Genomic DNA, 26,256 nt, shown 5'->3' with positions numbered 1-26,256 from the left:
GGTCACACACAAAAATTCACTAATTATAGCAAAATCAGTCCGACGTTCGCTTCCGGAATGTTAGAACACAACTACGTCGTGATGAAAAGAGAAAAAAATAATTTAATCAGATTTGCGACATGTATTCTATAATGACATAATATTACAATCGTCTTAAACTGCCTAAAAATTACAAAGGGGCTCTCATAATTCGCTACTACTACACTCATAACTCATAAAACTAATGAAATAAAAACACACAAAGAAATGTATAAGAAACAGAAAGAAATAGATAGATAGCAGCCAATAATGAAATTTCAAAGGCCTGAATTGGGGTTGTTTCCAGCGAGGATGAGAGAGATCTCGAGACCACGACTAAACGCTTGGTTAAACATCATACGTGTTTGAAAGGTCGAGACAAATGGGAACCACGAGCAGAGCGCAACGGGAAGAAATATGAGCATTCCCATTCCTGCATCATACAGCCTAGCTAGGGACCGGACCGATTTCCACATCCCAATTCGCTTCATGACTGGTTTCCAAGCACATGCAATCTACAACCAACAAGTGAAACATACTCTGTGAAATTGGACTCTGCAGAGATTAGAAGGTAGAGGTATCTGACTTGAGAAAGAAGAAAACTTACAGAAAGTACTCCCCATCCTGTAGGTATAAAGGCCAGTACGCAAGCAAATATGTCCGTCACTGACAAGTTTGTGAGCACAACCGCTACGACTATGCCAGCTAGAGCCACCAATAAGACAAGTCCCTGTACAAACCTCAGCACAAGCTGGAAATTGACAGAGATCTTTTGGCTGAAGGTAAAGACCTATTTCAAAGTACAAAAACATGGACATACATCACATCATGTAAATACCATTTAGTCAGAGAATCAAGGTTATTCGAAAACAAAGTGGGATGTGGAATAAACCGACCTTGAAAAGAACAATACTCATCGCAAATGCAACCCATGACCAACCATAAACCTGCAAATGAATAAGTACTATTCTATTAAGCAGCTGGTTCAAAGCAAATATTATATAGAAACCCTTAACAAATTCATAAATGATAACTGCTACCCTTCTCAACTAGTTTCAGACTCATTGTCCTTTTTAAACGAGAAGGGTATTGTAAGCAAGAATGGTGCTCTTTCACTTTTGGCACCAATGACAAGCGATAAATGTGTCAGCTGTACTATTACAGTATGTAGGAAATGGCAAATATTGCGCAAGGACAAGACATGGTATTTCTTTCAAGATAAGTTATACACCGAAACTAAGAATTACGACCACTCCTAGCTGGGATAACAAAATTCATATAACTCCTATCTAATCCCACCAGCCAGGTCATACCCCACACATTCACACCATAACCTTTCTACCCTCACAAGTAGTTAATTATACAAACAAGTAGTTAACAAAGGGAAACACTGTACCGCAAATGATGTATCTGATCCTTGTAGTTCCAGTTTGTAGACAATACCATACTGGAAGATAAAGAATCGTAGACTCAAAATAGTCTCCATTATCCTCCCGCTCAACGTCCGAATGTGAGACTGTTGACGCACAGATATAATTATTATTTGCCAAAATAAGGTAGGAAAAAGACAAGCAAAAAGTTCTCAAAACATCTACCAAAGGTGTATTGTTACAGCCTGAACAACATTAGTTGCCAGGATGAGCAAACTCATACAATCATAAGGATCCAACAAGCGTTAAAAATCTACAAGAACATGGATTTCTATTAACTGAGTTTCTTGTCAGTCCATTTTTGCTTCAAGAAATTATCTAAGAATCCAGTTTCTCTATGTACAGAATTTCCACATTTACATATAGTGGGTCAATTTAAGACTGGAAAATTAGATGCCTTCCACTAAAAATTTAAGAGTACTAAAAATTGGCGTTCCTAAATCAAAGCTCAAATATATTTTGATATATATCGGAAACATGTTTGCTCGAATTGGATTGTGGTTTACCAGAAAGTATCGCCATAGGTATTCAACAAGTAGAATTTGGATAAAAGGAGTTATAAGCAAAAATATTTGCTGGGAATTGGAGTTCTTACCAGTTCTTTTTCCCACCATGCTTCCCAGCTTTCATCTCCTTTCACACCGATTCCACCTCTGTAAAAGAGCCAATTTGTCCATTCTTTGAAGTCTTCCACGACTCTGAAAGGAGAAAACGAATCTTGCTCAATGATAGAGCATGTTACTCAACCGTATATAAACAAGATAGCACCCCTTACTTTTGCCACTCAAATCCTGCAGGGTTGAACAGGTACGGAGCAAAAAGCCAAGAAAGAGCCAAAAACCAGCTGCTAACCGTCAGAAGAATGTAGGAAACTGCACCAGCCTCATCAGTTCCATAAGCAAGGTACACAACCAATAATAGAATAACCTCCATCCTAGAGAAAGGGAAAAAAAATGCATACCAATGAATTTTCCATCCTTCATTATAGGCTATAGCTAAACAGGTACAAAAATATATATATGTATATAAGAAACAACGAGTATAATAGGAGATTACGCTTTGACAAAATGACTTCTGGAGTAAAGACGGTAGTTTTCAGAAAACTTGATATGCTTGACGACAAACCCTCTTCCAGTGGCTTGGTACTGTTGACAAACACTGTTTATCACATTCCAGACAATTAGAGAGATTTAAGAACTGAGGATGAGAATATTACCCCCGCACCACCATGGAGAATGGTCCGTCCAAAATAATGGGTTCTTGTGCCAAGGGAAAATGTGAAGAAGACAGTACATAGCTGAAATTGCATTGTTGTAAAACTGACAATGGCCTGCACAATGAAAGATGGTGAAAGAAGAATAAGTTTTATTAACAAACAAACACAAGTAAGAAATTCATTATGAACAAATGACTATATGCCCGTATCCATAAAAGATCTCCTTTTAGATAATGGAGCAAACGAATATGATAATTCAGAAAACTATAGTCCGTCTCCTGGAATACAGTGCATAGCTGAAACTTACAATGTCTACACCACGAAAGATGGTCCTAACTAACAACACCGATCAGAAAAAACACGTGTGGATATGTCACCATAAGGCAACTTATAATCCAAGTGATAATCAAGTACATGAGCGAGCTAACTCAGAATACGTGTCAACCTCCAAGGAAATTTTAAACACACGCTTCCCTGTCAATCATATCAAAAAACATGACATAACATTATGGTATGACTACAAGGGTGGAGAACCAGTACCTGAAGAAACCCCTGTTCCAAAATAAATCCCAAAATCATTGGCACAGCAGTGAAGACACCAATCTGAAACAGAAACTGAGCATTCAGGGCGGCGTTAAGTGCAGTATCGTCTAGAATAATAGCTCTTTCTCGAATAGTAGCTCCAACTCCAGAAAGTGCCTATAAAATAACACAAGTAGGGGATATAAAGACCTTCATCCAGCAACATGGGTAATACGCAAGAACAGTCGTACAATAATCAGTAATGAGGATAGTACATGCGTCATAGCCAACATCAGGTAACAACTCTTACCAGATATGCCCTCCCATATAAGAAAATATACACCGTAAGCACCGTCAACTGCAAGAGACCATGCAAATGTCAATTTTTCACCATTAGTTCCTGGAAATCATACTTGTAGAAACTTGGAACTTATCAGTAACAGCTCCAGATACAAGGAACAACAATAAAGTGACCCAGAGAAATTAATAATGCAAGACTTTGTCTATAAACATCTTTTATAGTGTTTAGAGTTAAGTATTGTTATGGAGGTAAAATGGGAAACCATGACGCTAAGACACAATTTAAGACAAGTATTCTGGATGCAGGTGCCAACTTGAAAACTATGGTGAGAGGAAAAGAAATCCCTATGACTCATTTGAGGATTGACTTACCATCGTACAGAAATAGAAGCCAACAGTTGTAAAGTAGAATGACATCATTCGAAAGAAATCAAGGAGCTGGCCAAGTCTGTAAACATCCCGACTAAGAACCTGTTCACCATTCCCACCAGCAACCTTCCCTTCAAATAGAGCTATTTGGTTGAGCCCCACATCTCGTCCTTTGCCCACCTGTAAAAAAACATTAATGCATATATATTGTTTATTCCTTTATTTGTAAAGAGTTAAGATGTACGAACCTGAATATACTCATGATGAGTGATATTCCCTTGACGTAGGGTTGAGTTAAAACCTGAAAATCATACCATTATAGAATGGCTCATTAAGGAATTGCAATTTCATCATTTGTGTGTTTTTATTGCCTTGATAACTGTCAATTAACGAATCGCCTTTACCAGCAAAAATATCTTCGCTAATGTTGATGACCCGAGAGGCCTTACTGATACCACCACGTGTAATATGGAAAACTCTGTCAAAGACATCTGGATGGCCATAATGCATGCGGATCCTAGAATTCAGAAATGATAGAATAAGGATTTCATATGAGTTTCAAGTTGTTCACGGAAGATCAAACATACTGGTAGAAGCTTACTTTAAGGGTTTCGCCAATACTCGTTGACCAAGAGTCACAAAGCTGGTTTCTTGATTGGACATGAAAGAGGCCAATGAGGAGACACTGCATATTGTCAAAAACAATTATGTAAAGGGATTTAAATAAATTAGGAAAAAAGATGTACGAATGTCTGGTTCACACCTTCCAGTAAATACATGTTCCCTAACTCCAAGAATGGTGGGTGGTCTAATTCCATGGTCCCGATCGAATTCCTCCAAAAGATTTCTCATCTTCAAAGCTTCTTCAAAGTAATTGTCCTAACAAATAACGGAAAATAGAGGTTGGAGATGCATTTAGCCCTCGTATAAAAACGTAAAGAATGTAAAGCAGGCATGTGTACATGATAGAAGATTCACATGTGATGAAATGCCAAACTCCAAACTCAAATGAAATTAGTATGTGCTTTTCAGTTAGTAACCATTCTCTGTTAGTGAAAGAAACTGAGACATTCCGACTCCAGATTTATGTGTTTAAATTTGAAATTCTAACTCAAATAGAAGGATGGGAACCGCTCATTGTTAGTGAACTCCAGATTGGATGTCCTTGGCAAAATTATGTGTTTGATTAGATTTGGCAAAATTTCACTTGGGCATAAGGAAAGTGAAAATTAATAAATCAAATTCTAGTGTTGCATAGTGACAATAGAAAATTTTAACTAAGTCAAACTACAGAAACATATGATATGTTTAACCGGGATTATCCAATTCTCATAAAATCTACAGTCAGATTTTTCCGCAAGACGTGTGCATGAGCTATGAAGCAATGTTGTTCTCACAGCCTATTTTCACTTTTAAACATGTATAATTTGACACTGTTATTCTTAATACTCTGTAGAAAGCATATATATCTTCCAGAGAAACTTCACTACAGCAAACCCACACAAGATCTCGCAAGAAGGCATTTAAAACAAATTAATGCCAAGCGAAGAAAAAAGAATTGCACTCTAACCTGATTCATATCAATAGTTTGGATTGCATTTCCGCGAGTAAACACAATGGCGTGGTTTTGATTCTCAGGTTTGCCTTCGCCAAGTTTTGGGTCCCCAGGCAACTTTATGGAGTAAATTTCCTGCATGACCAGAAAAAACATCGTGGTCATTCCAATTCCATTTACAGCACAATCATAGTCTACCCATCACTTCAAGCGTGTTTATGTTTCGAATGTTATGTAAAAAAACACTTGTTTACGGAAAATCACAGTTTACCTTATCCTTTCCACTGATATCGGCTTTCACAAGCTTTGAATAATATTCTGTATGAGATTTACCCTCTTTCGGAGTATCAACAATATCAATATAAGCAATGCGAAGGGCTTCATTTCTGACAATAGAATGAATGAGATTAGCTTGGTAATACTATATTTATAACAAAATAATAGCCGATGCCATTGACCTGAATTAGAGAGATACAGAAAGGAGTATTCTTACCTTTGCATTAGCAATGCAATGTCAACAGCTTCAGGTTTTTGATCTTCTTTCTGTCTTCCATATATTTGGCATGTGACTACATATGTGAACTTTAGATCTGCTTGGGCCCTTGCTTCAGGAGATAATTCAAATCCTTCAGCATCCATTGTGTCATTACCGGAAAGCGCGGGCTCCACATCTGTAATAGTGAGAAAGACCCTAAGGAAAAGCTTGGCCAAAAATGATAGATCTAATGAAAGCTCTTAGCTTCGTACCTCTTCCAGCCTTTCTTTCCAGATAAGACTGAAGCATGAGAGCTTTCCTATAATACATCATCCCGCGAACTGCAGGTATAATGCCAGATAACATGTAAACGAAAACACTGAAAATATATGCAAGGGAACAGCTGAAATTTAAGGCCCTTTTCTAGATAGATACCAATACAACTTGCACTCTGAGATCTTGAAGTGAATAGTGTATCCCCAAGGAAAAAGGTGTAGTGATTGGTTTACTTTACCTGTTCTAGCTAGTGTTTGTCCGCGGTAAGAAGCCCAGAATCGAAGTTCAAGTATGTCTCTCTCATTATGTAGATCGCCTTCTAACGCATTTTCATCCTGTCCTATTCGTGCAAGAAAATTTCTCCACTCATCTGCAACATATCAAATATCGACAAAAAGATATTAGGCACCTATCCATAAAGGTAACAAAATTAAGCACAGAAAGCATAACATAAGTAACTTATTAGTAAGAAACGTAAAAGCTAGTAAAATATCATTAATCTGTTTAATGAATTGGCAAGGCCAATATACCAGGATATATTTTCTGAAGGTAAAACAAGATTGATATCCCATCCTCATTTCTCTTAGTGAGTTCAGCCATGCTGTACAGCACAACCTCAGAATAATATGGAGTGAAGACACTGAAAACAAAGTTCAAAGGAAGACAGTAAGTTTTGAAGAGCTTGTTGGGATAAAATGATGAAAGTATGGAGAAAAAAATACCTGAAGGACAACATCTCGCGGACAGACTTTGGTGGTGGCACATCCATGAAAAGAGAATTGGTGAAGAATTGCAGTCTGCGTCTGGCCTCAAGATTTCTAGGAACATGCGCAGCAGAATCTTTAATAGTAAATAGAGAGTACAATCTTTTGACGAGAGCTTTCTGCAAATCATAGAGAATTATCAGACTGACAGAAAATAAAGGAGAACACGTATAGCCTTGAGAACAAGAATCATCTTTATACCAGCTCAGGATCTTTAGGCCATTTCAACTTTGTAAAAAGCCGACCTTCATTCCAGGCTTGAGTTAACATGTTCCACGTTTCATAATGACCCCTACACAGAGCAACATATTTTTGGAAAGCTGTTAAACAAAGAAAAGAAAGTTTGGATTGTTGCACTAAACGCAACCAAATCATAATTTTTGTATGTACCTCATATTAAAAGTTAATATGTCAAGCCGCATAACATCGTAGAGATCCTGAAGTGCTTTGATAGCCCCTTTTGCATGCTCCGGTGTTTCATTTTCTTTCTATACAAGGAATTGAATCACAATTTAAAATCAAATATATCCAAAAAAGAAAAAGAAAAAATAATCTCCATATAGTTGATAACAGTCGAGAAACTACGGCACCCTTCTCCCACTAATAGATTAGGAAGCCTATAATTCACAATCATGAAGACTACTACTATAATAATAATCAAGGCATAATTAGCACTCGCAATGCAAATACCAGGATTCCCAAGAGTGCCGTTACTCTCGTGATAACAAGGGAGAGTTTGTTCAACTGAAAATCATGATGTATATTTCTATTCTTTATGCTGGCCTGGATGTCTTCGTAGATTCTTTCCACCCTACAAAATTCACAATATATATCATCCTTTTATCCAGCAAATATCTGTGCAAGCCAATTGCTGAAAAAAACCCATTACCACAACTTCCCCTCGGCTTCCAGAGTTTCTGTTAGGACAAGTTTAAGAGTGTAATAGACTTCCTCAACAGCATACTTCATATAGTCATCCCTTTCGATCCTCTCCACAATCTCCTCTTGAGAATTACTTTCAGCAGCAATCTCTTTGGCCAATAATATCTACAATAGATTATAGGAAAATAACTTTCACTACGAAATAACCTCAAATTCGATTTTTATGGAAAGCAATGAGGCTAAACAGATAGCCACAATAAAAGGTTGAATTTAAAACGGAAGCAGGTAAAGTAACAAACTCACCTTGCTGGAAAGAAGAAAGAGTGGCCACTGAACCAACTGGAGCCTACCAGAATTCTTGGGCATCAGGAGCAAGTCCATTTCACTAGAAGATGGTTCCAAATGAGAACAATGGGTAAAAACGAAACCATAAAAAAAAAAGGCAGAAGCTAAGACCATTAAACAGACAGCATAATCATTGTAAAGCATAAGGCACTTACAAATCAGTGATGTAGTCTTCCTCTCGTAGACATTTTATTATTTGGTTCCAAAATGGAGCAAAGTGTGCTGCATCTACTTTGTTCTTATCAACAGCCTTTGAATTGATAATCACATGCAAATATGAACAACAGCCGTGAGAAGAAAACTAACATGATTCATAAATATAAAACAGGCCAACAGGTACGAAACCGAAAAGAGAGAAAAAAGCATCACTACCTGATGAGAAGGATCAGAAGTCCTGCACATGATTTTAATAATACGCGAAAGGCAATGAAGACGAGAAAATGTTAGTATTTAACAAAAATAAAAGGAAATGTGCAGAAGTTCTTAGCGACCGATATAAAGGAACCTAACCGGTTGGTAATGGGGACATGAAGAGCCCTCATAAAGCCCCCTGGAAACTCCTCAAAGAGTTTGTGAATTGCTTCCAAAGATCTTATCTGTAAAAATTACAAAGAAACGTAAGCACATAACCTCTTAAAAACAGTGTAGTAGCAGTTTTATATATCTTAATTTTGACATTTGTAGGACAAAGAGAAGTGTAACCACACATACCTCCCCCAAACGATCTCTCGCACCAAGCAAGAAACCCAAAAAAGCAGAGACAAGGGTGTAGAATATATGGATGTCTAAAAGGTATATCTGCATTATATGAAAGAGAAAGTTACAATACAATGAAGGACAACTTAACTGTGAAACCCCAGCGGCAACATTCATCCTAATCAGAACAAACTTCACCAAAATTGGTGAAATATTGTCAACAAGATCCTCCCAAAAACTGAAGTGATTCTATAGAGACAACTACAGCTACAGCGACAACAAAAGTGATTGCTACCAACAAAACCTAGAACAACACAGGTGCAAACCCTCATGAAAAGACCATTGAACTTACAGCGACCACAGGAGCCCATAAACTGGCAACAGTCAGAGCATTATAGTTTTCTGCATCCAGATAAAGAAATATTAGAGTATGAGAATCTTATAGAAGAATATTTTTTTCGAGATTTTTAGAGCTAATAACATCCTTAGAAAGCATAGGTGTACGATTCCAGAGAGAACTAACATAATACACTACAATCCTTCAAGCAACTAGGCTTACAAACAATAAGCATCGTCCATGAAAAAAGGCCATCTCTCTGGTCACCTCTACTCAGTAAACAAAATCTACAAATCCCATACTTACTTCTTGACACAAAATCATGCCAGGAGTACAGAATATTATCCTGTTTTACTATAACCCTTGTCGGACCAACGAGCGGCTTAATCTGCAAATTCATCACCAAAAGAATATAAGTAATACGACTCGCACTTTAACAGCCAAACAAAGCAACTTTGCGATGTTTCTCGAATAATTACTTCAAGATCTGACTACAAGAGATCGCAATGAACAGAAAAATCTATCAAATGTCAGATGAATACTTTTCTTTCTGTATAAATTAAGTGTACGGCTGCATTATATTATTTCTAACTTAGAGTTCACTATATAACTTACAATCAATATTGAACACAATGGGAAAATTTTAAATAACACAGAAAAGAACCACTTTTGGTACATAAGTAGTGTTTTATGATGTACAGATATATATTTCACATGTAACCACAATCTTCAGTGCATCTATTATTAACATATCACAATTATGCTTCCTGCCAAAAGAACCTACCTGAAGAAAGTACGCAAATGAGAACTTTGCAGACAGAACGACAAGCCAAAACAGCAAGTACCTGCGTTATACAAATGAGTTAGTACAACCTTACAGATTAAAAACAAAAAGACCATACGAGCCGAAGTTCATTGGTAATTTGGTATCAGTCAAACAAGTACAAGTACATCTCCTGCTTCTGCCACACTAGTCAAAACACATTTTAAATCATTACAGTTTATCAAAAGTCAGCCGCCCATGTACTTTCAGTACCAGATATACCTAGAACAATTTTTGAGGTCCCCAGAATACAGATAACTATAAGTAACTAAAAACATGTAACAAAAATAAGGTGAAGAGACTACTTTATATAATCAGATGTCCTTTCATACATGCCACGGCCAACATAGTGTCTCTCCTGAAAATACGATCAAGCATCAAAGGTTATTATTAATGACCCAAATATTAAGCATAAAGAATGAAGAGACACATGCGGCTCAGAACCTGGCGCATCCACTTAAAGAATCGAATCACAGGAAACCGATCACATTTATTAGCAATGTTGTGACATGTTGGGATACGCATCAGGATACTAAAAAAGAACTGAACACCACCATAGATGGCTATGACAATTACATAGAGCTTGAACATGACTGAATCAGAATTTGGTTTGCTATCTTCTTGAAGTGCTCTCCTGCACAAATGAAGCCATCAAGTAAGGTAATGTAGGAACTACACCAAAAAAAGGAAAACCTGTAAAAGCAATATGAAAAATGACAGTACTATAAAAGAAAGTTTACATACACATAGAGGAAAGCGATGAAGACGGAAGCAAGGCCAAACCAAATGAAACGGAGAAAAATGCGAGAAACAGCAAGCCGTCTTGTCGTAGAATAGGCACCATACATCATGATGACATCCAGAACACCTAGACATTAAGCATATCCCTTTTCTTCACTAAATCATAATATTAATAAAAATAAAAGTAAAAGTAAAAGTATGAGGTGTAAGACTGACTCTCAGAAAACTTCATCACAACGAACGTCGGACCCAGACTGAGAATTTCACGCAAAGTCTTCCGGGAGGTAAGGCTATTTTTATTGAACGCAATTATGGCTAGTGCCTGTAAGGAAGTCTGTTAGAGTGTAGTAGCAGGAGAACCTTTTCTCGAAACGATAAAATTCATACTACCCATGATAGAGAAAGACCAGGTCAAAACCAAACGTGCTTAATTAACAATGCAACTCTCAAACAACAAAAACCCAAACCACCAAGGATAGGCGTTGACTACAAGCATCTTCTGAGGAACATCGAAGATCACAACAAATAAACGGAATCCTGAGACGGGATTACAAACCTGAAACATCATTACGAGGAATATCCATAGCCGATGAAAACTGTGGTAGAGATGCAAAAATGTACGGTGCTCAACGAAGGAAGTCTTTCCTCGATGTTTTGCCCTACCGGTTTTAAGCTCGTACTGCAAGGATAAGACCAGTGTTAGTAACATCAGATATGCCTATAGGTGAAAGAAGATGCCAGTATCTGGATATTAAACGAAACACAAGCGGATTGAATCTCAAACAAAAAAAAAAATTGGGAAGCTACTTAGCAACGAGGAAAATAAATGAGTACAACAGCAAGAGTACACGCTAACATGACTTCAAGATCGACCTCTAACATATAGTCTAGGAGCATAATCATAGACGTTTGCATACTGCCATCAAGACGGTAACAAATCACTTCTTACCAATAGTATGGAATACTAAAACTTTATCATTTGATGATCATCTCACCAAAGAAGCAACAACCCAGTAAGAATACAGTATTTCTATTAAAAATAAAATAAGAGGGGCCACTGCAGACCTTTTGTCGCGGTATAGGTTTCTGAAAAAAAGATGAACTCGTGCGCCACGGCCAACCAAGCTCGAAGGAGTGAAGCGACCTCGAAAATCAGAAACGTCAGCCAACAAACAGAGGGAAATTAACCCAACAGACAGATATTAAAAATTTACCAAAAATACTCGTTGAAGTCATCATAGTTTCTCCAAGCTGAATGAGGTGCTCGGCCATTGTCATTGTTAAAAGCTTCCTGCACAAACCAACATTTTATATCATGGAATGTAGCACGAGAATACTACATTATTGATCATGATGAGAACATAGAAAGGAAACTCCCTAAAAGTCAAAGGGTGAAAAAATACTTCAGAGAACATACCGCTGAGACAACATCATAAATCGGAGCAATGACATGATCAAGGAATGATACACCATCATCAGAGCCATGACTATCGTCTGGCATACAACTCTCAGCTGGGCGAGCAACCTGTTGGCGTAAGATCTCATCCATTTCTCTTACCATCTACAGAAAATATTCAACATAAGAACATAATATAAAAGGAACAAATATCAGAGAACCAGTAGCAATTCGGAAAGTTAGGAGATTGCATTTATAACAAAATGCATAAGAACAGAATCATGGAAGAGGTACTAAAGAATCCCGGTAACATAGGCAAACATATGGAGAAAAATAAGCATTCAGCATAAAACTTACATGGTGGAATATGTAGCACAAACATTCTGGAAGAAACCGTATGTTGGCAGCTTCACCCCAAATCAGGAAATACAAAGAGAGGAATAATAGTTTCTTTTCTCCACTGATTGTCTCTAAACTGCATTTTACAAAATCGGAGTGAGCATGCAAAATGGTTGCAGGAAAAGACAAGGAAGAGGGGATAATTTACTTGCTCCATGCAGGTTGAATGCACAGGTAATCACACCACTTAATGTAGTTGTCTAGGGACTTCATAAACACGTTACGCACTGCTGCGTCATCCAGTTTCTGAGAGAGCAGAATAGAAAAGGTTATTCACGATATCTTAAAATCTAACTCACTGCTTTCTAACTAAAGCGGCAGACAAGCTAAAATCACGTGCATGCACAATCACCACGCATAAATTTCTAGAATGAACAACACTACTCTACTTTTAAGCTTCGTCAAGTAGAAGTCCCGACAAAGACTAGCTACTAAGAAGTTTTTACTAAACAAGATGAAGAAAACCAAAATCATAAATAATCTACGTCTAATCCTGAAGCTTCTGCGAAATTAATCATATGATATTCAAATAAGCTTTGGTACTTACAGGTTCTGTTTCTTCTGGAATATTTAGGCGGGATTGCTCATTAGCGAGAAGAAGAACTATATGTTCACGTTGATTGGAGACGCTGTCTTTCTGAGGCCATAAGAATTGATATATTAAAAATGAAAAAAAGCTTTGCGGTGCTATATGAAGCTGTATCATAAGTATGGCAAGGAAGGGAAGCTATTAAAATATCATGAAAAGCTTTGTTTTGGAAACCGAATACTTCTTTCAATATCTAGGCGTAGCAAGTAGAAGACTAGCCAAAAACAGATCATACCACTTATTTAAATTTTCAATATTCTAATATTTCAAATTTTTAAGGTAAAATTTAGAAAACACATACAATACATAAAAGAATATTTTATAATGCAAAGAAAGCTTCTGAGATAGACAAACCTGAAACCCGAAAATATAATGGAGAAAATCAAGCATATCAGCATTCCTTGTTGCGGGAATGGGAAAATCAGCAGGCAATTTTGGCAGGCCTGGAAAATACTTCAATGCTGCAACTGCCGCTTGCACCTGCCCATATTTTAGTGTCATACAAGCCACATATCATACATGCATGTGGAAAATAAAAAATATCTCACCTCAGGGAAAGCCGTAGTGGCATTTGTTGTGACAGGAGCATCAAGAGGAATAATGTTGTAAGCAATTGTGTCCTCGCTCATTGCAGCATCTGAATCAATAACATGCTTCAGCTGTAGAAGTATAATCGATGATTATTAGCTGCAATCTACAGAGCTAATTTGACCAAAATGGATTGAATAATAGGAGTTCGATTGTATGGAAGAAATCTACACAACCTCTTCAGGGATCTCTTTTGCAACCTGCTCCAACACATTTCCCAGAACTTTAAGGGTTGCAAAAACTCTTTTCCTTTTTACTGTTTTCCGCTCCAGCCTGGAAGCCAATATTAAACCGTTTGGACAACAATTAAGATTTCTGAGTAAATCTGGGTTCAACAACTATAGCCAGAACATAAAAATTCAAAGATTATGTGTTTCTGTTGTTTATATACGTACTCGTCAGTGAAAGCACCCGACTCACGGAGCTGCTTTTCCTCCTCCTTTAATGTATCAACATTGTTCTTTTCTCTGTACTGCCTGTAGAATTCTTGCAGTCGGATAATATCCTGACTTCTGTCTATGGTCCCAACCTCTCTTTTCGCTAATTTTTGCTGATATAAAACAAGGCAGAAGAAAAAGATATTAGGATGCAAAATATGGGAAACCAAATTAAAAAATTCAACGCAGTCTATCATATTATCTACTAGCATTCAAGTAGCTGCCAATGAGATAACAAACATATTCAGTGAAGTGTTAGGATCGAAAATTATGGATCACCTTATCAAACTTAGAACTATCAAAAACGTACAGAAGAGAAACATACCTTAACAACGGACATCAATCCGGTTTTGAATTGTAAAACACCTCTGCCTTCACTATTAGGGTCAAGATTCTGTGCAAGTGAATACGCATGCTCACACACTGCAGCAAAGATAAAATCGTTAAGAAAAGCTAAACTGCAAAAAAATGGAAAAAAAAAACAAGCAGCGGCTTACAGATCCTTGCTATGCTGGGGTCTTCATCTTGGAGTTCATCTGCAGCTCTGAGAATTGCATCTATGTCCCTGTTGTTCGATAAAGATGAAGGAACATACTCCATAATACTTCCCTGAGCAGGACCACCACCAAATCCTCCTGTTTTATCCCTTTGTAAGGCGGCATTTACTAGCCGCTCCCATGAAGACTCCGCTCGAGACATTTCGGACAAGTGACCTAGCCGCAACTGAAACTGCGAATTTACCGACCGTAAGTTACAGAGAAGAACCGAAACGACCTTCTTTCTCCTGGGACTAATTCTAATCAATGAAACAAAGAGAAAATAATATAGAAAATTTTGGGATCCCGAATCTGAGCTTTTCGGGTCTAAAACTTTCGTCGAAGATCGAAACAAGTAAACAACAAAGACATAAGAGAAAAAGAGAAAAAGAGACCAAACATCTTAAAAAGTCATACGCGGGAGTTACCGAAACAGAAACGTCGAAAACCCTAGATATGGAGTTTAAGCTGAATTGGATCAGTCATGGAAGAATCAGCGAAGAAAGTTGAAAGCTAGCTCGCTATTGTCTTTCTGAGTTTCGAATGTTTTTTTTTGTTAGGGATTTGTAATTTGTTTTTTACAACGAAGGTAGCGATGTTTTAAAAAAGCGCGTGTTGACAGGAACAAGAAAAAAGGAAAAGCGTTATGAGAAAAGGAAAAAAGCAAGCGAACCGCGTTAAAGAAAAATAGACGAACCGCTAAGTCTTTTGGATTACCGAATTAAACCGGATAAATGCAGATCAAATAGATTTCAAGAATTTTCTATTTCTTTTGTTAAAACCTATAAAAACCAACACAAACAACGAACAGTCAAACCGGGTTAAGCGTTTCTTTATTTTGGATCCGACCCGACGGACCCAAGATGACCCGGTACTTGATTGGATGATAATTTTCCGAATTCTCTTAACGTAGATCCCCGTCGTGAACCAAAACCTGTCGAGTTTTTACATTAATGGATTGTTTCTGTGCAAGAGCTCTTTTCTTCTCTGTGATTTCTGGATAGATTCTAGGGTTTATATTTGGGTCTCTTTGAAACCCGGGAGCTTGCTAATTAATCAGACGACTACTTCGCTTCGCTTTCTCTTTGGGTGTTTTTTGTTGTGGGTTTTCCTGATTTAGGGTTAGGATCAATTTCTGTATTTTTCTTCCAAGAAAAATAAAGATGTACGCTGATAGATTGGAATCTGAGTCGGGAAGGAGGAAAATGATAAAGGATCGTATCAATGGCGGTTCTGGCGATATCTCTACTCGCGTGCGACAAGTGACTGGGAAGAGGTTCTAACTTATCTCCCTCTTTCCATCATCTATCGAGATTTATTTTGCTTTCCTCGAGAGTTCTTCAATGTTGTTAGCTGGTACTAGGTGTTGGGTCTTTTTCTCTTGTGTGTAAATAGCTACATTGTGACCTTGCTTTGAGCAGCCTAAGCTGAGTCTTGCTAAGCTCTCTGAATCCGCTCTTTTGTTAGCTTAGGAAGACTTTCTGAATCTCTTATTTGCCAATTTTTTATTTGGTAATTTTAAACAACTTCACTGATTTTTCAATTAGATCAGCACAATAAGCTTCTCTAATGAGCTCGAGTGCTTATTAAATCTAGAAATGTTATCAATCTGAACTGTGGACTGTGGTTTTAAGGCAATTAACTGAATCTGTGAGATGAAACTATTTTTGTTTTTGTGTTGGAGAATGGTTTATGAATTTTTTCTTCTGTAGTCTTCGTCATCAATCTCGTATCACATGTTTCTCCTTCCTCATGCTTCCAGGCAAAGGCAGGACGACAAATGGGAGCATGATCTTTTCGATGATGACAAACCTCAACTTTCAAGTATGCTTTTTCTCTCACCTGTTCTTCTTACCAGAAATTAAGTATGACAAACATTATTTGGTTGTTGATTCACTATCGGATGACTTGTTAAGATCGCAGAGTTGATCCTAAAGATCTTCGCCTGAAACTCCAGAAGAGACATCATGGCTCTCAAAGTGGGCGAGAAGCTGGTTCAGGCGTGCGGGATTTACGAGAAAAGCTCTCTGGGACAATGAATCCGCAACCGAAAAACAGTGACCCGCCAAAATCTAAAGTGGAGGCTGCTAGACCAAGTATGAAGAGCGTAGCGACTGAAACTGCAACAGAGACTAGAAAAACTTCCAATCCAGCTACCAGGAAGAAATCACAGCAGGCAATATGATTTACTTTTCTTCAACTTTATTTTTCCATCATACTTAATACCTTGGGAGAAAACCATTCTTCTGATCGGCGCGAACATATGGATACGTCCACCTATTGTTTCTTAGCTTGTCATCTTTTGGTTCAGGCTGGTGCATCGGTTGATAGCTTTCTGGAATCATTGGGTCTCGAGAAATATTCGACTGCTTTTCAAGTAGAAGAAGTATGTAAAAATATCTGCTCGTAGGTTGATATATATGTTACGCTTGGTGTCATCTTGTCACAGACACATGATCTCATTCTCTTTGATCTTTCCCAGGTTGATATGGATGCTCTCATGCATATGACAGATGATGACCTCAAGGCTATGCTCATACCAATGGTAAGCTCCATGTTAAACTGATACAACATTTACTACCACTATGCTTTATAATCAGCCTGGCCTACAGATTTTGGACGAAAGTCATTCTCTCAGTTTTAGTTGACCTGTAACACGAAAAGCTATTGAGAAGACTACATTCAAGCTCTTTGTTCAACTTCTTTATGCTCTCTTTTCACAAGCTGTGTTTTTGTTTCAGGGCCCGAGGAAGAAGATACTTCTTGCTTTGGGATCTAAACGCGAATAGTTTAGTGTCTTTTTCATGATGGCTTCATGAACGGCCTCCGGAAGTCGTTACATTAAGATGTTGTCGAAATGACTCCGGATTTGGCTTACTTTTTCTCGTATTTTTTTGTTACTATATCTGCCCATTTCAAGAGCTTAGAGTTTTGGGGGTCGACATCTGTAATCTTAAACATAGTGAGACAAACACTGCCGTTTGCACCACTTTTTATGTGAGTTTAGACCACAATGAAGATGCTTAAGGAAACTAAATAATTAATCCGCCGGAAATCTGTAGTTTCTCTTTCATTACAACGTCGTTGCGAAATTTTATACTCATGCAACCAAAAACTTGGAAGTTACATAGGATCTGTAAATCCGCTAAAGGGTTACTATGGTTTTCAACGTGAATGCATAGTCCTAGGCAGTCTTCTTTCTGGCGAGCCATGTCGAGTACTTTGCCTTCTCTTGTTTGTATCTTTTCCATTCTCGTAGTGCTGCAAGGACAACGTGTCCTACAACAGGCAGGAAAAACGGCTGTCCCAGAAAGTAAAAAGAAGAAACATGAGACTCGGAGCAACGAGAATATGCTAATAATAAGAGTGATAACAATAGTAGCGACAACGAAACTAACCGAGTACACTGCAAAGCAATGTTCGTAAGAGAAATAGCTGACGGACATGATGGATGGATGGAAGAAGGCATTCTCGGCTAGGGACCTTGCTTCTCTTGATGAACCTTTGTGAAACACAAAACCGCAACTTCTCGTTAGAATTTACCAACATTAAGGTGTACAACAGAGCATATCGAGTATAGGTTAAGTGTAACACACTGGCTGAAGAACTGTATCCTCCTGTAGAAGCATTAGACTGAGCCAACTTTGCTGCTTTCATAGAGTATTTCACCTGGTTTGGGGGAAACAATGGAATGGTCAGAGCATAACAATTTTCAGAAAAAGGTTCAAGATGAGAAGCATACTTGTTCTCCAATTTCATCCTTGATTATCATCCTGGGGAGTGACTGAACCTGCAAGAGCCAAGTGATGAAGATTAGAAAAATTGAAAAAGGAACCACCAGAATGCAGCCGAACGTGCAGCGGAATGAAGAGTTAATCACATACCAATCTAGAAAGAGAACCGAGGGTTGTTGAACAAGAGTGGAGATTGAAACACGTGTGTTTCCGTGACAAGACATCCAATTCCCTGCAAATGCCACACCGGAAAAGACAACACTCACCGACAGCCAATTCTCATGAGCATCCTATGCTTTAAGTATAAACCTTAATGGTCGATAAGCATCACAGGTATTGAGAGAAGAGTGGATCTACACAGAGACCACATCAATATTGGGATTTATCATATTCTTACCACTCTGTAAAGCCTCTTTCACTAGGTAAAATCTTGTAAGAGCCCAATCCACTGGTATAAATGGCTTCAGACTTAAAACCAAAAAGTTGTCGGAATTGCCCCAAGAAAACTTCAACTATTCGCTCGAGATCCTGTTTCAGAAAGTGCAAAAACAGCAATGTTGCTTCAGTGATCTTCTTCCAAGGCTCTCCAAATATTCAATACAAGAACTCAACATATGTATGGTGAAACGGACCTGAGGCGATATCGTGTTCCTACTTGGGCGTTCAGAGTCATTTTCACAATTTCCCGGGTTCCACACAATCACACCGCCCCACATCTACAGAACAAAATGATAAGATGACATCATTTCTCACAAAGGTCTTACTAACAAATCAGAAGAAGGAAAGCAAATGCGATGAGTGGTTACTAACCGGAGATATGAAGCCATTTGTTTTAGATATCTCCCCATTTGGCAACTGCAAGTGAAGAGGGCATTCTTTTCCAGATGGAATATATCTGACAATATGAAGAAACATTATAGAGTTGGGTATTTCTGTGGAAACATTCCTGCTCAGTTTATAAGGAAACAATATAGTGTAATCAGAGCATCAAGCATCATAATAAAAAAGCATGGGCAGAGTAGAATAATATACACCACAAATTGCAATATTTTGGACCGACCACTGGCTCCAGCAGAAGTATCCAAGTGCCATTCGTTCGAGTTCACCTGGCGAAACCATTTAAAATAATGTATAAAACAATCAGTTGTGTCCAAAATAGTCATGCAGATCTTGAGAAAGGTTACGTACAAAGAAGGGAAGATCACTGGTCTTAAAGATGTAGCTCTGAATTTTTTCATCCCAAGATGAAAACGAAGACTTAGGTGTATGATACAATACCTAAAAACAGAGAAAGCATAAAACAACAGCCTGAGAGAATAACAAAAGATGCAAAAGATTTTTGTCTGGTGGTGAATGGTACCTGACTTTCAACACTTATATTAGCTATAGGTGCTAACGCCTTAGTCACTGGAGCCAACAATGCCTCGTCTATCCTCTGAAAGTCCCTGTCACACAGACAACAGGTCACTAATAAGTACTTTGGCAAACGAAACAGTAACCTCTGGATTTCCTAAAGGCCAAATGGTGAGAAAGCATAACACTTTGATCATACCAATCGTAGATCCAATCACGTGGATTGGAATTTAGTAGACTGAAAGAAAGAACAATCCTCCCATCTGATCCCACAGGCATAAACTCCCCGTGAATTGAGCCTTCTTCCATTCCACCATTCATAAACACTTTGACGAAAATCTCAGAAACTCTAGCCACCACGTCTCCATATCTCTCTTCCAATCCACTCCCAACAATCCACGCATGCCTTCGCTTGCCCACCACAGCTTTTACCTCATCTTCACCATTGGCATTTTCTTCATTCACCACAACGACGCTGTACATTTTCCCGCCGTGCCCAGAACAGCCACTAAACACATCAGCCAGTGACTCATCCACTGCCACGTCCGATCCAGCACCGAAAACATTTCTTTTTATCACTCCACAACGATAGGAGCACATGGAAGGATCACTAGTAAGGGTTTCTGAGCAGTGGTCATCTGGGTTTTGAACGGTGACAGAGAGGGAAAAATCGCAAGAACCACATTGTGAACTTGGTTGAGTCAACTGTTTAATACCGTCTTGTATCTCAGATCGCAATTTATCCGGATCCGTCGATTGAAAACCCACGAACACCGCGTGGAAACTGCAGGGGAAACGCAAAGGAGTCGACTCAATTTGATTGGAAAGTGAGTCGATGTCGTGGAACGGTAACGGAGAGCGATATATTTCCACTGTCTTCCACAGAAATGGCAGACCTGAAACCTCCGAAATGGGAATGAGATAAAGCAAAGGAAGAAAAATCTAATAGAAGTCGAAAATCAGAGGATGAAGAAGAAGACCAGAACAAATACCTAAAAGGAATGAAAAGAGCACAGTGGTGGTGATGAAGAGGCGCTTCAAGCCAGGTTTGGAAGAACGCATGGTTTTCGGATCAAACTCCGGCATGAGTCCCGAAGTATCGCTCGTCGGATTCAGATGATCGGATATTTCTTCCATCGGCTTCCCCAGAGCTAGAAGATGCCACAAAACTTGCTCGACTATTGCGTCGATCTTGTCATTTCGTAAAGCGCGTGGCTTTTATTCACGTGGCCGTGGGTTCGATTCTCACAGACGGCGTTACACATTTCTTTTATTTCGACACTGAAGTTCTTTACACAGCTATGCTCAAATTACAATTTTTGTTTTTTAGATAGTTTCATTGTTCAGATGGCTTTTTTGCTGATGGAGTGATGGTAAAGCTATAGAATTTCTCTAAACAACATTACATCCACTCTGCATAAACTGTAAGGAGACACTCCTATGTCGTTACAAACACTCTCAAACCTCATCAACAGGCTCTAAAGAATAATACTCTATAAGAAAATCTCTTATATCAGTTGAGGTTTTTGGTTCCAACCAAAATCTGGCTTTGGAGAGTCTGGTTGTCTTCTAGCAATCTGTCATATTCCAACAATAGCTCTGAAGACTGCTTTTGGAGAGCTGTAACATGGGCTTCAGCTGTTTCGAGCTTCGTTTCTTTCTCTTTGGCTTCCTTCTCTACTGTCATCAGGTTCTCTGAGACAAATGACAGTTTTTGTTTCAGCTGTTTGATTTCCTTGGATGTCTTCTCTTCTTTCTCTTTCAGCTCGGTTCTCTCCTTCCTAAGTCGTTCGAGTTCTCCTTTCGATGACCCGACATTGCTTCTTAAAGTAATTAGCTTTCCGAGGTAATGGTGTGTCCGGTCTATAACGAAGCCAAGAAACAATACAACACCTGCAAAGTCATGAGGTCATCAGAACAAGTTTCGCTACTTCAAGTCCAGAGGAAGTTCCCAAATTTGGTGAACAAAAAAGCACGACGATGGACTCATTGGAATGGAAACAATCATAGAGATCCTGCTTGCCAAACGCAAATCAGTTACATGCTAATGGATCTAGGAAAGATTCCAACATATTGTTCTAAGTTTTCCCGGTAACTAAAATCACAACAATTTCAGCTGTTGTTTGCTTCTATTCATATCATCCTCAAGCTGAGAAACTCAGGCAAAACTTTTAGACGGGAAAACATAGAAGACTTAAACTTTCTGTTCACAAACCAATGCTAATATCTTAGCTAAGAGCAAGAACTGAAGTGTGGATTAGGATTCTTAGTACACGAAAAGAAAGTAACAGAATTCGCCCCAAATTTTGTTTCTAGAACATATATCTACACTGGGATTCAATCAAACAAAAGGGAAGAAAAAGAGATGAAACGAAATCAAAAACTGACCCATTAGAGAAGCCTCGAGCAAGTGGGTTCTCCAGAGGACCTGATCCATGGGAGACATTGTCCCAAGCTTCGCACCCTTGTTCTGGATCTTGATGATATTCATGAGATTCGACAAGAGGATTACAGACATGGTTCCAGCGATGGTTTTGACAGTAGCAGGACCTTTCCCCAATTTAAGCTGCTCCAAGCACTTTATTACAAGCTCCCTTAGAGGACCAATCTTCACCAGCAGTAAGAACGCAATCGCACCTTCGATAAACAGAACGAAGAACAGTAGCTGAATCATGTCTGATTCCCTCCTTTCCCACCAATAAAAGTAAAGTTTATGCTTTTTTTTAACCAAATGCACGCCCAATTCAGAAAAGAAAAAAACCTAAATTCGGGTCCTCAGTATCTGTTTATGGGCAACAGTCTTTTGGAGCAAAAACCGAAACCCAGATCGGCAAACGCTTAAACGGAGACACAATTGGGAGCTCTCCAAAACTATTTGATTCCCAGCGAATTTCAGCTGCTAAATCATTGATACCACCAAGAAATCATGAAACTGAGAGGAGTATGCGGAGAAAACAATCTCTAGATAAATTGAAGAAGACGATCGGTTTCAAAGTGTAGCTTTTTCTTGACCTTTCGAGTGGTTGATAATTGTGTTTACTGGTTACTGACATAAACACTGACTGTTAGTCAAAAAGAGGAATCGGAAGAAGAAAAGAAAAAGTCATGCAAAATTTGCAAACTGTGTATTCACAAGTTCACAGCTAAAAAAAGTAAAATATCATTCTGTGTTTTATGATTTGTCATAAACTCATAATCGCTTTTTATGGTAGCCTGAAAATATGAGTACTGGATGCAGAGCAGATATTTAATTTCGGTATTGTTGTTTTTTGCCATCTTTCGTTCGGATCGGCATTATTTGGAATCATCAAGCAATTTGGACTGATCTCGTTTAGTTTTTGTCAAGATTATGTTAACTACAGTATGATTTTATGCAACATGCGAATGTATTCCAGAAAATTGTCCCAGGATGAATAACTTCAGAAAATTGTTAATTATGTGTCCACATTATTGATCAAGTTTAAGAGTGTGTAACAACTAACAAGACTACAATGCACCATCCCAATCTCGAATACTATGTTCTATGTACCTATATACATTTACTATTTCAATATTAAAAAAACAAGTAGATTACATGTGATGGACCCATTGATCAAGTCAAAACATTTATAAATGTGGTGGTTTACAAGTTGGGTTAATTGACAGCCATTGAAGTCGTCGTCGCTTTAGAGAGACAATTTCTCTTATTATACACCCACAATCAAGTATATGTATATGTCCTGTGGTAATTAATTAGATATATTAATATAACGAAATAATGCAGTTGTAACCATGTTGCAACTCACCAGCTAACATAAAGACGCCAAAATTAACTAATACGATACTAATTGTTTTTTATTCTGTACATGCAATAGTTTATTTAACGAAAAACTTTGCAACAAATTGATTAAGCTGCCATTTACAAACAAAATAATGGCGAGTTGCACGACCCTCCTTCATATAATTTGGCTTCTTTGTTTCCCCCCACCCATCATATATAATCTGCTTTCACCGTGTTAATTATTAATCAAATGTTTAAAATCGGATTAAACATTCCGAAAATAATCAGTATCAAGATACTTATCGATGTTCACAGCCTCACAGGAAACACAAGAGTTCATAAAAAAATACGTGATAAAAGATTTACAAGACAAATACACTTGAGGGAGAAAGATAATCATATGCAGTCTCTCTGGCAATTGCCAAAGAGGAATTGGAAAAAGAAACTGCGAAGCGTGTGTGGCTTTGAGACGCGGTGAATGCCACGTCATTTCGTACGGCTTTGAAGAAGTCGCCGTAGACCATGAGAGAAGAAACAGAGACATTCAAACTTTCCAGAGTAACAAGAGAATATAAATAATTATATATACAAATCGTCAACACCTTTATATATATGCACATACATTTATGTACCCCTCTCTCTCTCCCTCTCATCGCTTCTCTCTTTTTTTTTTCTCTCTCTCTCTCTGTTTCAGACATAACCATTGAAGCCTTTCTTCATTTCTCTCTGTTGAACGAGAAATATGGCAGTAAGTTGTAAAACACTTTTGTATCAACACACATGTTTTTTTCCCTCATTTAATCCCACCTCAAATATGCATATCAAACCATGATTTTAACGAATCCATCAAGCTTTTCAGGAAACTCAGCTTATTTGTTTTCCCATGATATCTTTAAGTAATTTGTCTGGTAGGCAGAACAGAGACTTGGGTTTGTTCCGACCAGTTGACTTTCGTGTTTATTCCTATTCTGAATTCTACCTGTTCTGGCTAGTGTCTAATGGGAAGTTAGCTCCTCATAGTTCCGATTATGGCTCACATAATATATATATATATATATATATATGTTTCTTACACATCAAGTTTGATCTTTTAAGTAAATCTAAACTCAACCTTTTGACCATTTTCCCTCAAAAAAAGTCACGTACTCGTTGAATGATTTGATTGCAGAACCGTCCACACGTCCCAAAGTTTGGGGACTGGAACAACCAAGACCAACCATTCACGGTCGTCTTCGACAACGCGAGGACGAACAAAAGAGCGGACTTGTACGAATCTTTAGAGAACTCAGAGATCAAAACTCAAGCAAAAGCTCCTCCTCCTCCTCCTCAACCTGCTCCTAGAAATCCAAGACCTGAACCACCAAGACCGGTTAGGGAGGGCACGCCAAGAGCGCCTCCTCCACCATCCGAGAGAAACAAAGTCAGGGCTCCTCCGGCGGATCAACTCTACGGAAGCGGAGGTAGAGGCGGAGGCAGAGACGGTGGAGGAGGAGGCGGACTATACGGAGGTTATGGAGGAGGACCAGGAAACCAGCGGCAGCCACAAACTCCTCCTCGTCCCGCGCAGCCTAAACCCAATCTTAGAGGCGGCAGCAACGGAAGGGTATGTATATATATATATATATATGACAGACTACACCTCATTGATTGTTTGCATTTACATAATTTATCACAGACGTTTTTTTGCTAAATGTTTTTTCTTTGGATAAATGCTTTTTCCTAATTAAAACCACAACTTTCAGCATTCTAAACAGATAAAGAAAAAGTTGATTGTAACTGTGAAGCATGGAAGAAGAAACTTCATTTGTGTTTTACATTTCAAGAAAATAAAAATAAAAAAATGTTTAATCACATATAGGAATATTATGAAATGTCTTTGATTCTCGAAAAAAAAAATGTCTTTGATTTTTTTATTTTTTGGGGTCATTTAGCTTATTATAATTGTGTGAATATATATCTATCTATGTTAGGGAGGGACGACGATTCCGCCATTTCCAGGATCAGTGGGGTCAGGGGAGAACGTGAGTTACACACACATTTTCGACCAAGTCAAGGAAGAGAGGCGAGAAGGTGCCAGATCTTACGGTGGATCAACCGGCAACACTCCATCTCGCCCAATCAACGGTCAACATGAATCTCCCGCCTCAAACTCCTCCAAGGTACTACTACACATATAATCATCTTATTAATATGTATTGTGTATTAAATTTACAAATTAAAATACTTTGATGTCCATCATCTTATATATATAGAATGTGTAATTAACATGAAATGGGATCTATGCGCAGGTCTGCTGCTTTCCATGGTCCCGGAAGGGAAGTAAGTATTGAAGACAATGTACATATTTATCAACTTAATTTTGAAATTTTCTCTATTCCATTTTTCTTGGATATTTCCTTTTGAATTTCTTTCCTTTTGTAACAAAAGGAGTGATTTTTTTGGTTGACATTGGAGCTGCCACTACCAAAAAAAAATAAAAAATTAATTTGTTTCTCAAATATGGTAGTGTGTTTGTATTGTGTAGTTTATTTTTTGTTTGTAGATTCTCAACGAAACATTTGCGTATGAAAATAAGTGTGCAGTTGACTTTCATTATATATGCATTATATATGATAAACAGTTTTACTGTTATAGCGTCTTCATCATAATTCATAATCCAACCCATATGCCCGTGAGCCCGTCTACTTACCTACCTCCAGCGAGTCAACTACCAAT

At 38.2% G+C, this 26,256-nt stretch overlaps 5 protein-coding genes across 6 annotated transcripts; 2 read left to right on the top strand and 3 right to left on the bottom strand.

The window, feature by feature from the left end:
- Positions 1 to 90: 90 nt before the first annotated feature.
- On the bottom strand, positions 91 to 15,267 carry LOC18024641 (callose synthase 9). 2 transcript variants are annotated; one of them, XM_006407800.2, is made up of 52 exons: positions 15,123 to 15,267; positions 14,656 to 14,887; positions 14,484 to 14,581; positions 14,117 to 14,271; positions 13,898 to 13,994; positions 13,682 to 13,792; positions 13,488 to 13,613; positions 13,092 to 13,181; positions 12,693 to 12,790; positions 12,503 to 12,620; positions 12,167 to 12,310; positions 11,964 to 12,040; positions 11,815 to 11,893; positions 11,306 to 11,428; positions 10,966 to 11,071; positions 10,753 to 10,876; positions 10,453 to 10,642; positions 10,314 to 10,366; positions 9,970 to 10,030; positions 9,492 to 9,573; positions 9,201 to 9,250; positions 8,864 to 8,950; positions 8,663 to 8,748; positions 8,525 to 8,546; positions 8,308 to 8,402; positions 8,111 to 8,192; positions 7,815 to 7,972; positions 7,616 to 7,736; positions 7,316 to 7,413; positions 7,127 to 7,217; positions 6,884 to 7,044; positions 6,692 to 6,801; positions 6,400 to 6,531; positions 6,158 to 6,226; positions 5,904 to 6,081; positions 5,682 to 5,796; positions 5,426 to 5,545; positions 4,619 to 4,734; positions 4,457 to 4,540; positions 4,260 to 4,372; positions 4,104 to 4,156; positions 3,859 to 4,035; positions 3,497 to 3,544; positions 3,205 to 3,363; positions 2,665 to 2,778; positions 2,505 to 2,593; positions 2,224 to 2,382; positions 2,044 to 2,146; positions 1,415 to 1,534; positions 915 to 965; positions 626 to 808; positions 91 to 533 (listed from the first exon to the last, which is right to left on the bottom strand). In XM_006407800.2, the coding sequence occupies exons 2-52, from the start codon at positions 14,855 to 14,857 to the stop codon at positions 297 to 299; spliced, it is 5,715 nt and encodes a 1,904-aa protein (XP_006407863.1). In that variant the 5' UTR covers positions 14,858 to 14,887; positions 15,123 to 15,267; the 3' UTR covers positions 91 to 296. The 2 variants fall into 2 exon arrangements, with proteins under 2 accessions (XP_006407863.1, XP_024015147.1); XM_024159379.1 differs by having other exon boundaries at positions 15,112 to 15,250.
- A 258-nt stretch (positions 15,268 to 15,525) lies between these two features.
- LOC18024640 (ankyrin repeat and SAM domain-containing protein 6) lies at positions 15,526 to 17,738 on the top strand. Its single transcript, XM_006407799.2, has 6 exons — positions 15,526 to 15,970; positions 16,457 to 16,518; positions 16,611 to 16,870; positions 17,006 to 17,080; positions 17,177 to 17,239; positions 17,436 to 17,738. The coding sequence occupies exons 1-6, from the start codon at positions 15,858 to 15,860 to the stop codon at positions 17,481 to 17,483; spliced, it is 621 nt and encodes a 206-aa protein (XP_006407862.1). The 5' UTR covers positions 15,526 to 15,857; the 3' UTR covers positions 17,484 to 17,738.
- On the bottom strand, positions 17,718 to 20,954 carry LOC18024639 (GPI transamidase component PIG-S). Its single transcript, XM_006407798.2, has 13 exons — positions 20,774 to 20,954; positions 19,981 to 20,677; positions 19,789 to 19,873; positions 19,617 to 19,706; positions 19,461 to 19,534; positions 19,239 to 19,323; positions 19,061 to 19,144; positions 18,826 to 18,956; positions 18,579 to 18,660; positions 18,437 to 18,484; positions 18,291 to 18,363; positions 18,093 to 18,196; positions 17,718 to 17,995 (listed from the first exon to the last, which is right to left on the bottom strand). The coding sequence occupies exons 1-13, from the start codon at positions 20,916 to 20,918 to the stop codon at positions 17,879 to 17,881; spliced, it is 1,815 nt and encodes a 604-aa protein (XP_006407861.1). The 5' UTR covers positions 20,919 to 20,954; the 3' UTR covers positions 17,718 to 17,878.
- A 182-nt stretch (positions 20,955 to 21,136) lies between these two features.
- On the bottom strand, positions 21,137 to 22,900 carry LOC18024638 (B-cell receptor-associated protein 31). The gene is made up of 2 exons (XM_006407797.2): positions 22,170 to 22,900; positions 21,137 to 21,674 (listed from the first exon to the last, which is right to left on the bottom strand). Exons 1-2 carry the CDS (start codon positions 22,453 to 22,455, stop codon positions 21,295 to 21,297), a joined length of 666 nt encoding a protein of 221 aa, XP_006407860.1. The 5' UTR covers positions 22,456 to 22,900; the 3' UTR covers positions 21,137 to 21,294.
- Positions 22,901 to 24,183: 1,283 nt separating this feature from the next.
- LOC18024637 (translation initiation factor IF-2) lies at positions 24,184 to 26,117 on the top strand. Its single transcript, XM_006407796.2, has 4 exons — positions 24,184 to 24,289; positions 24,710 to 25,144; positions 25,512 to 25,700; positions 25,830 to 26,117. The coding sequence occupies exons 1-4, from the start codon at positions 24,284 to 24,286 to the stop codon at positions 25,869 to 25,871; spliced, it is 672 nt and encodes a 223-aa protein (XP_006407859.1). The 5' UTR covers positions 24,184 to 24,283; the 3' UTR covers positions 25,872 to 26,117.
- The last annotated feature ends 139 nt before the right edge of the window (positions 26,118 to 26,256 follow it).

The sequence above is a fragment of the Eutrema salsugineum genome, unplaced genomic scaffold (genome assembly GCF_000478725.1).
Source record: "Eutrema salsugineum unplaced genomic scaffold, Eutsalg1_0 scaffold_13, whole genome shotgun sequence".
Classification (NCBI taxonomy): domain Eukaryota; kingdom Viridiplantae; phylum Streptophyta; class Magnoliopsida; order Brassicales; family Brassicaceae; genus Eutrema; species Eutrema salsugineum.
This window is presented reverse-complemented; position numbering and strand designations above follow the sequence as displayed.

Excerpts from the sequence above, each read along its gene's own strand:
- LOC18024641 (XM_006407800.2), bottom strand. The coding sequence starts at position 14,857 with ATGTCTCGAGCGGAGTCTTCATGGGAGCGGCTAGTAAATGCCGCCTTA. Across the intron at positions 9,574-9,969 it reads CATTTGCGTACTTTCTTCAG|ATTAAGCCGCTCGTTGGTCC; the intron begins GTAGGTTCTTTT and ends ATGAATTTGCAG. Across the intron at positions 2,383-2,504 it reads AGAAGTCATTTTGTCAAAGC|GATGGAGGTTATTCTATTAT; the intron begins GTAATCTCCTAT and ends CCCTTTCTCTAG.
- LOC18024640 (XM_006407799.2), top strand. The coding sequence starts at position 15,858 with ATGTACGCTGATAGATTGGAATCTGAGTCGGGAAGGAGGAAAATGATA. Across the intron at positions 15,971-16,456 it reads CGACAAGTGACTGGGAAGAG|GCAAAGGCAGGACGACAAAT; the intron begins GTTCTAACTTAT and ends TCATGCTTCCAG. Across the intron at positions 16,871-17,005 it reads CCAGGAAGAAATCACAGCAG|GCTGGTGCATCGGTTGATAG; the intron begins GCAATATGATTT and ends CTTTTGGTTCAG.
- LOC18024639 (XM_006407798.2), bottom strand. The coding sequence starts at position 20,918 with ATGGAAGAAATATCCGATCATCTGAATCCGACGAGCGATACTTCGGGA. Across the intron at positions 19,707-19,788 it reads ATATAAGTGTTGAAAGTCAG|GTATTGTATCATACACCTAA; the intron begins GTACCATTCACC and ends CTCTGTTTTTAG. Across the intron at positions 19,145-19,238 it reads CAAATGGCTTCATATCTCCG|ATGTGGGGCGGTGTGATTGT; the intron begins GTTAGTAACCAC and ends TTTGTTCTGTAG.
- LOC18024638 (XM_006407797.2), bottom strand. The coding sequence starts at position 22,455 with ATGATTCAGCTACTGTTCTTCGTTCTGTTTATCGAAGGTGCGATTGCG. Across the intron at positions 21,675-22,169 it reads GCTCGAGGCTTCTCTAATGG|GTGTTGTATTGTTTCTTGGC; the intron begins GTCAGTTTTTGA and ends ATGACTTTGCAG.
- LOC18024637 (XM_006407796.2), top strand. Across the intron at positions 25,145-25,511 it reads GAGGCGGCAGCAACGGAAGG|GGAGGGACGACGATTCCGCC; the intron begins GTATGTATATAT and ends TATCTATGTTAG. Across the intron at positions 25,701-25,829 it reads CCGCCTCAAACTCCTCCAAG|GTCTGCTGCTTTCCATGGTC; the intron begins GTACTACTACAC and ends ATCTATGCGCAG.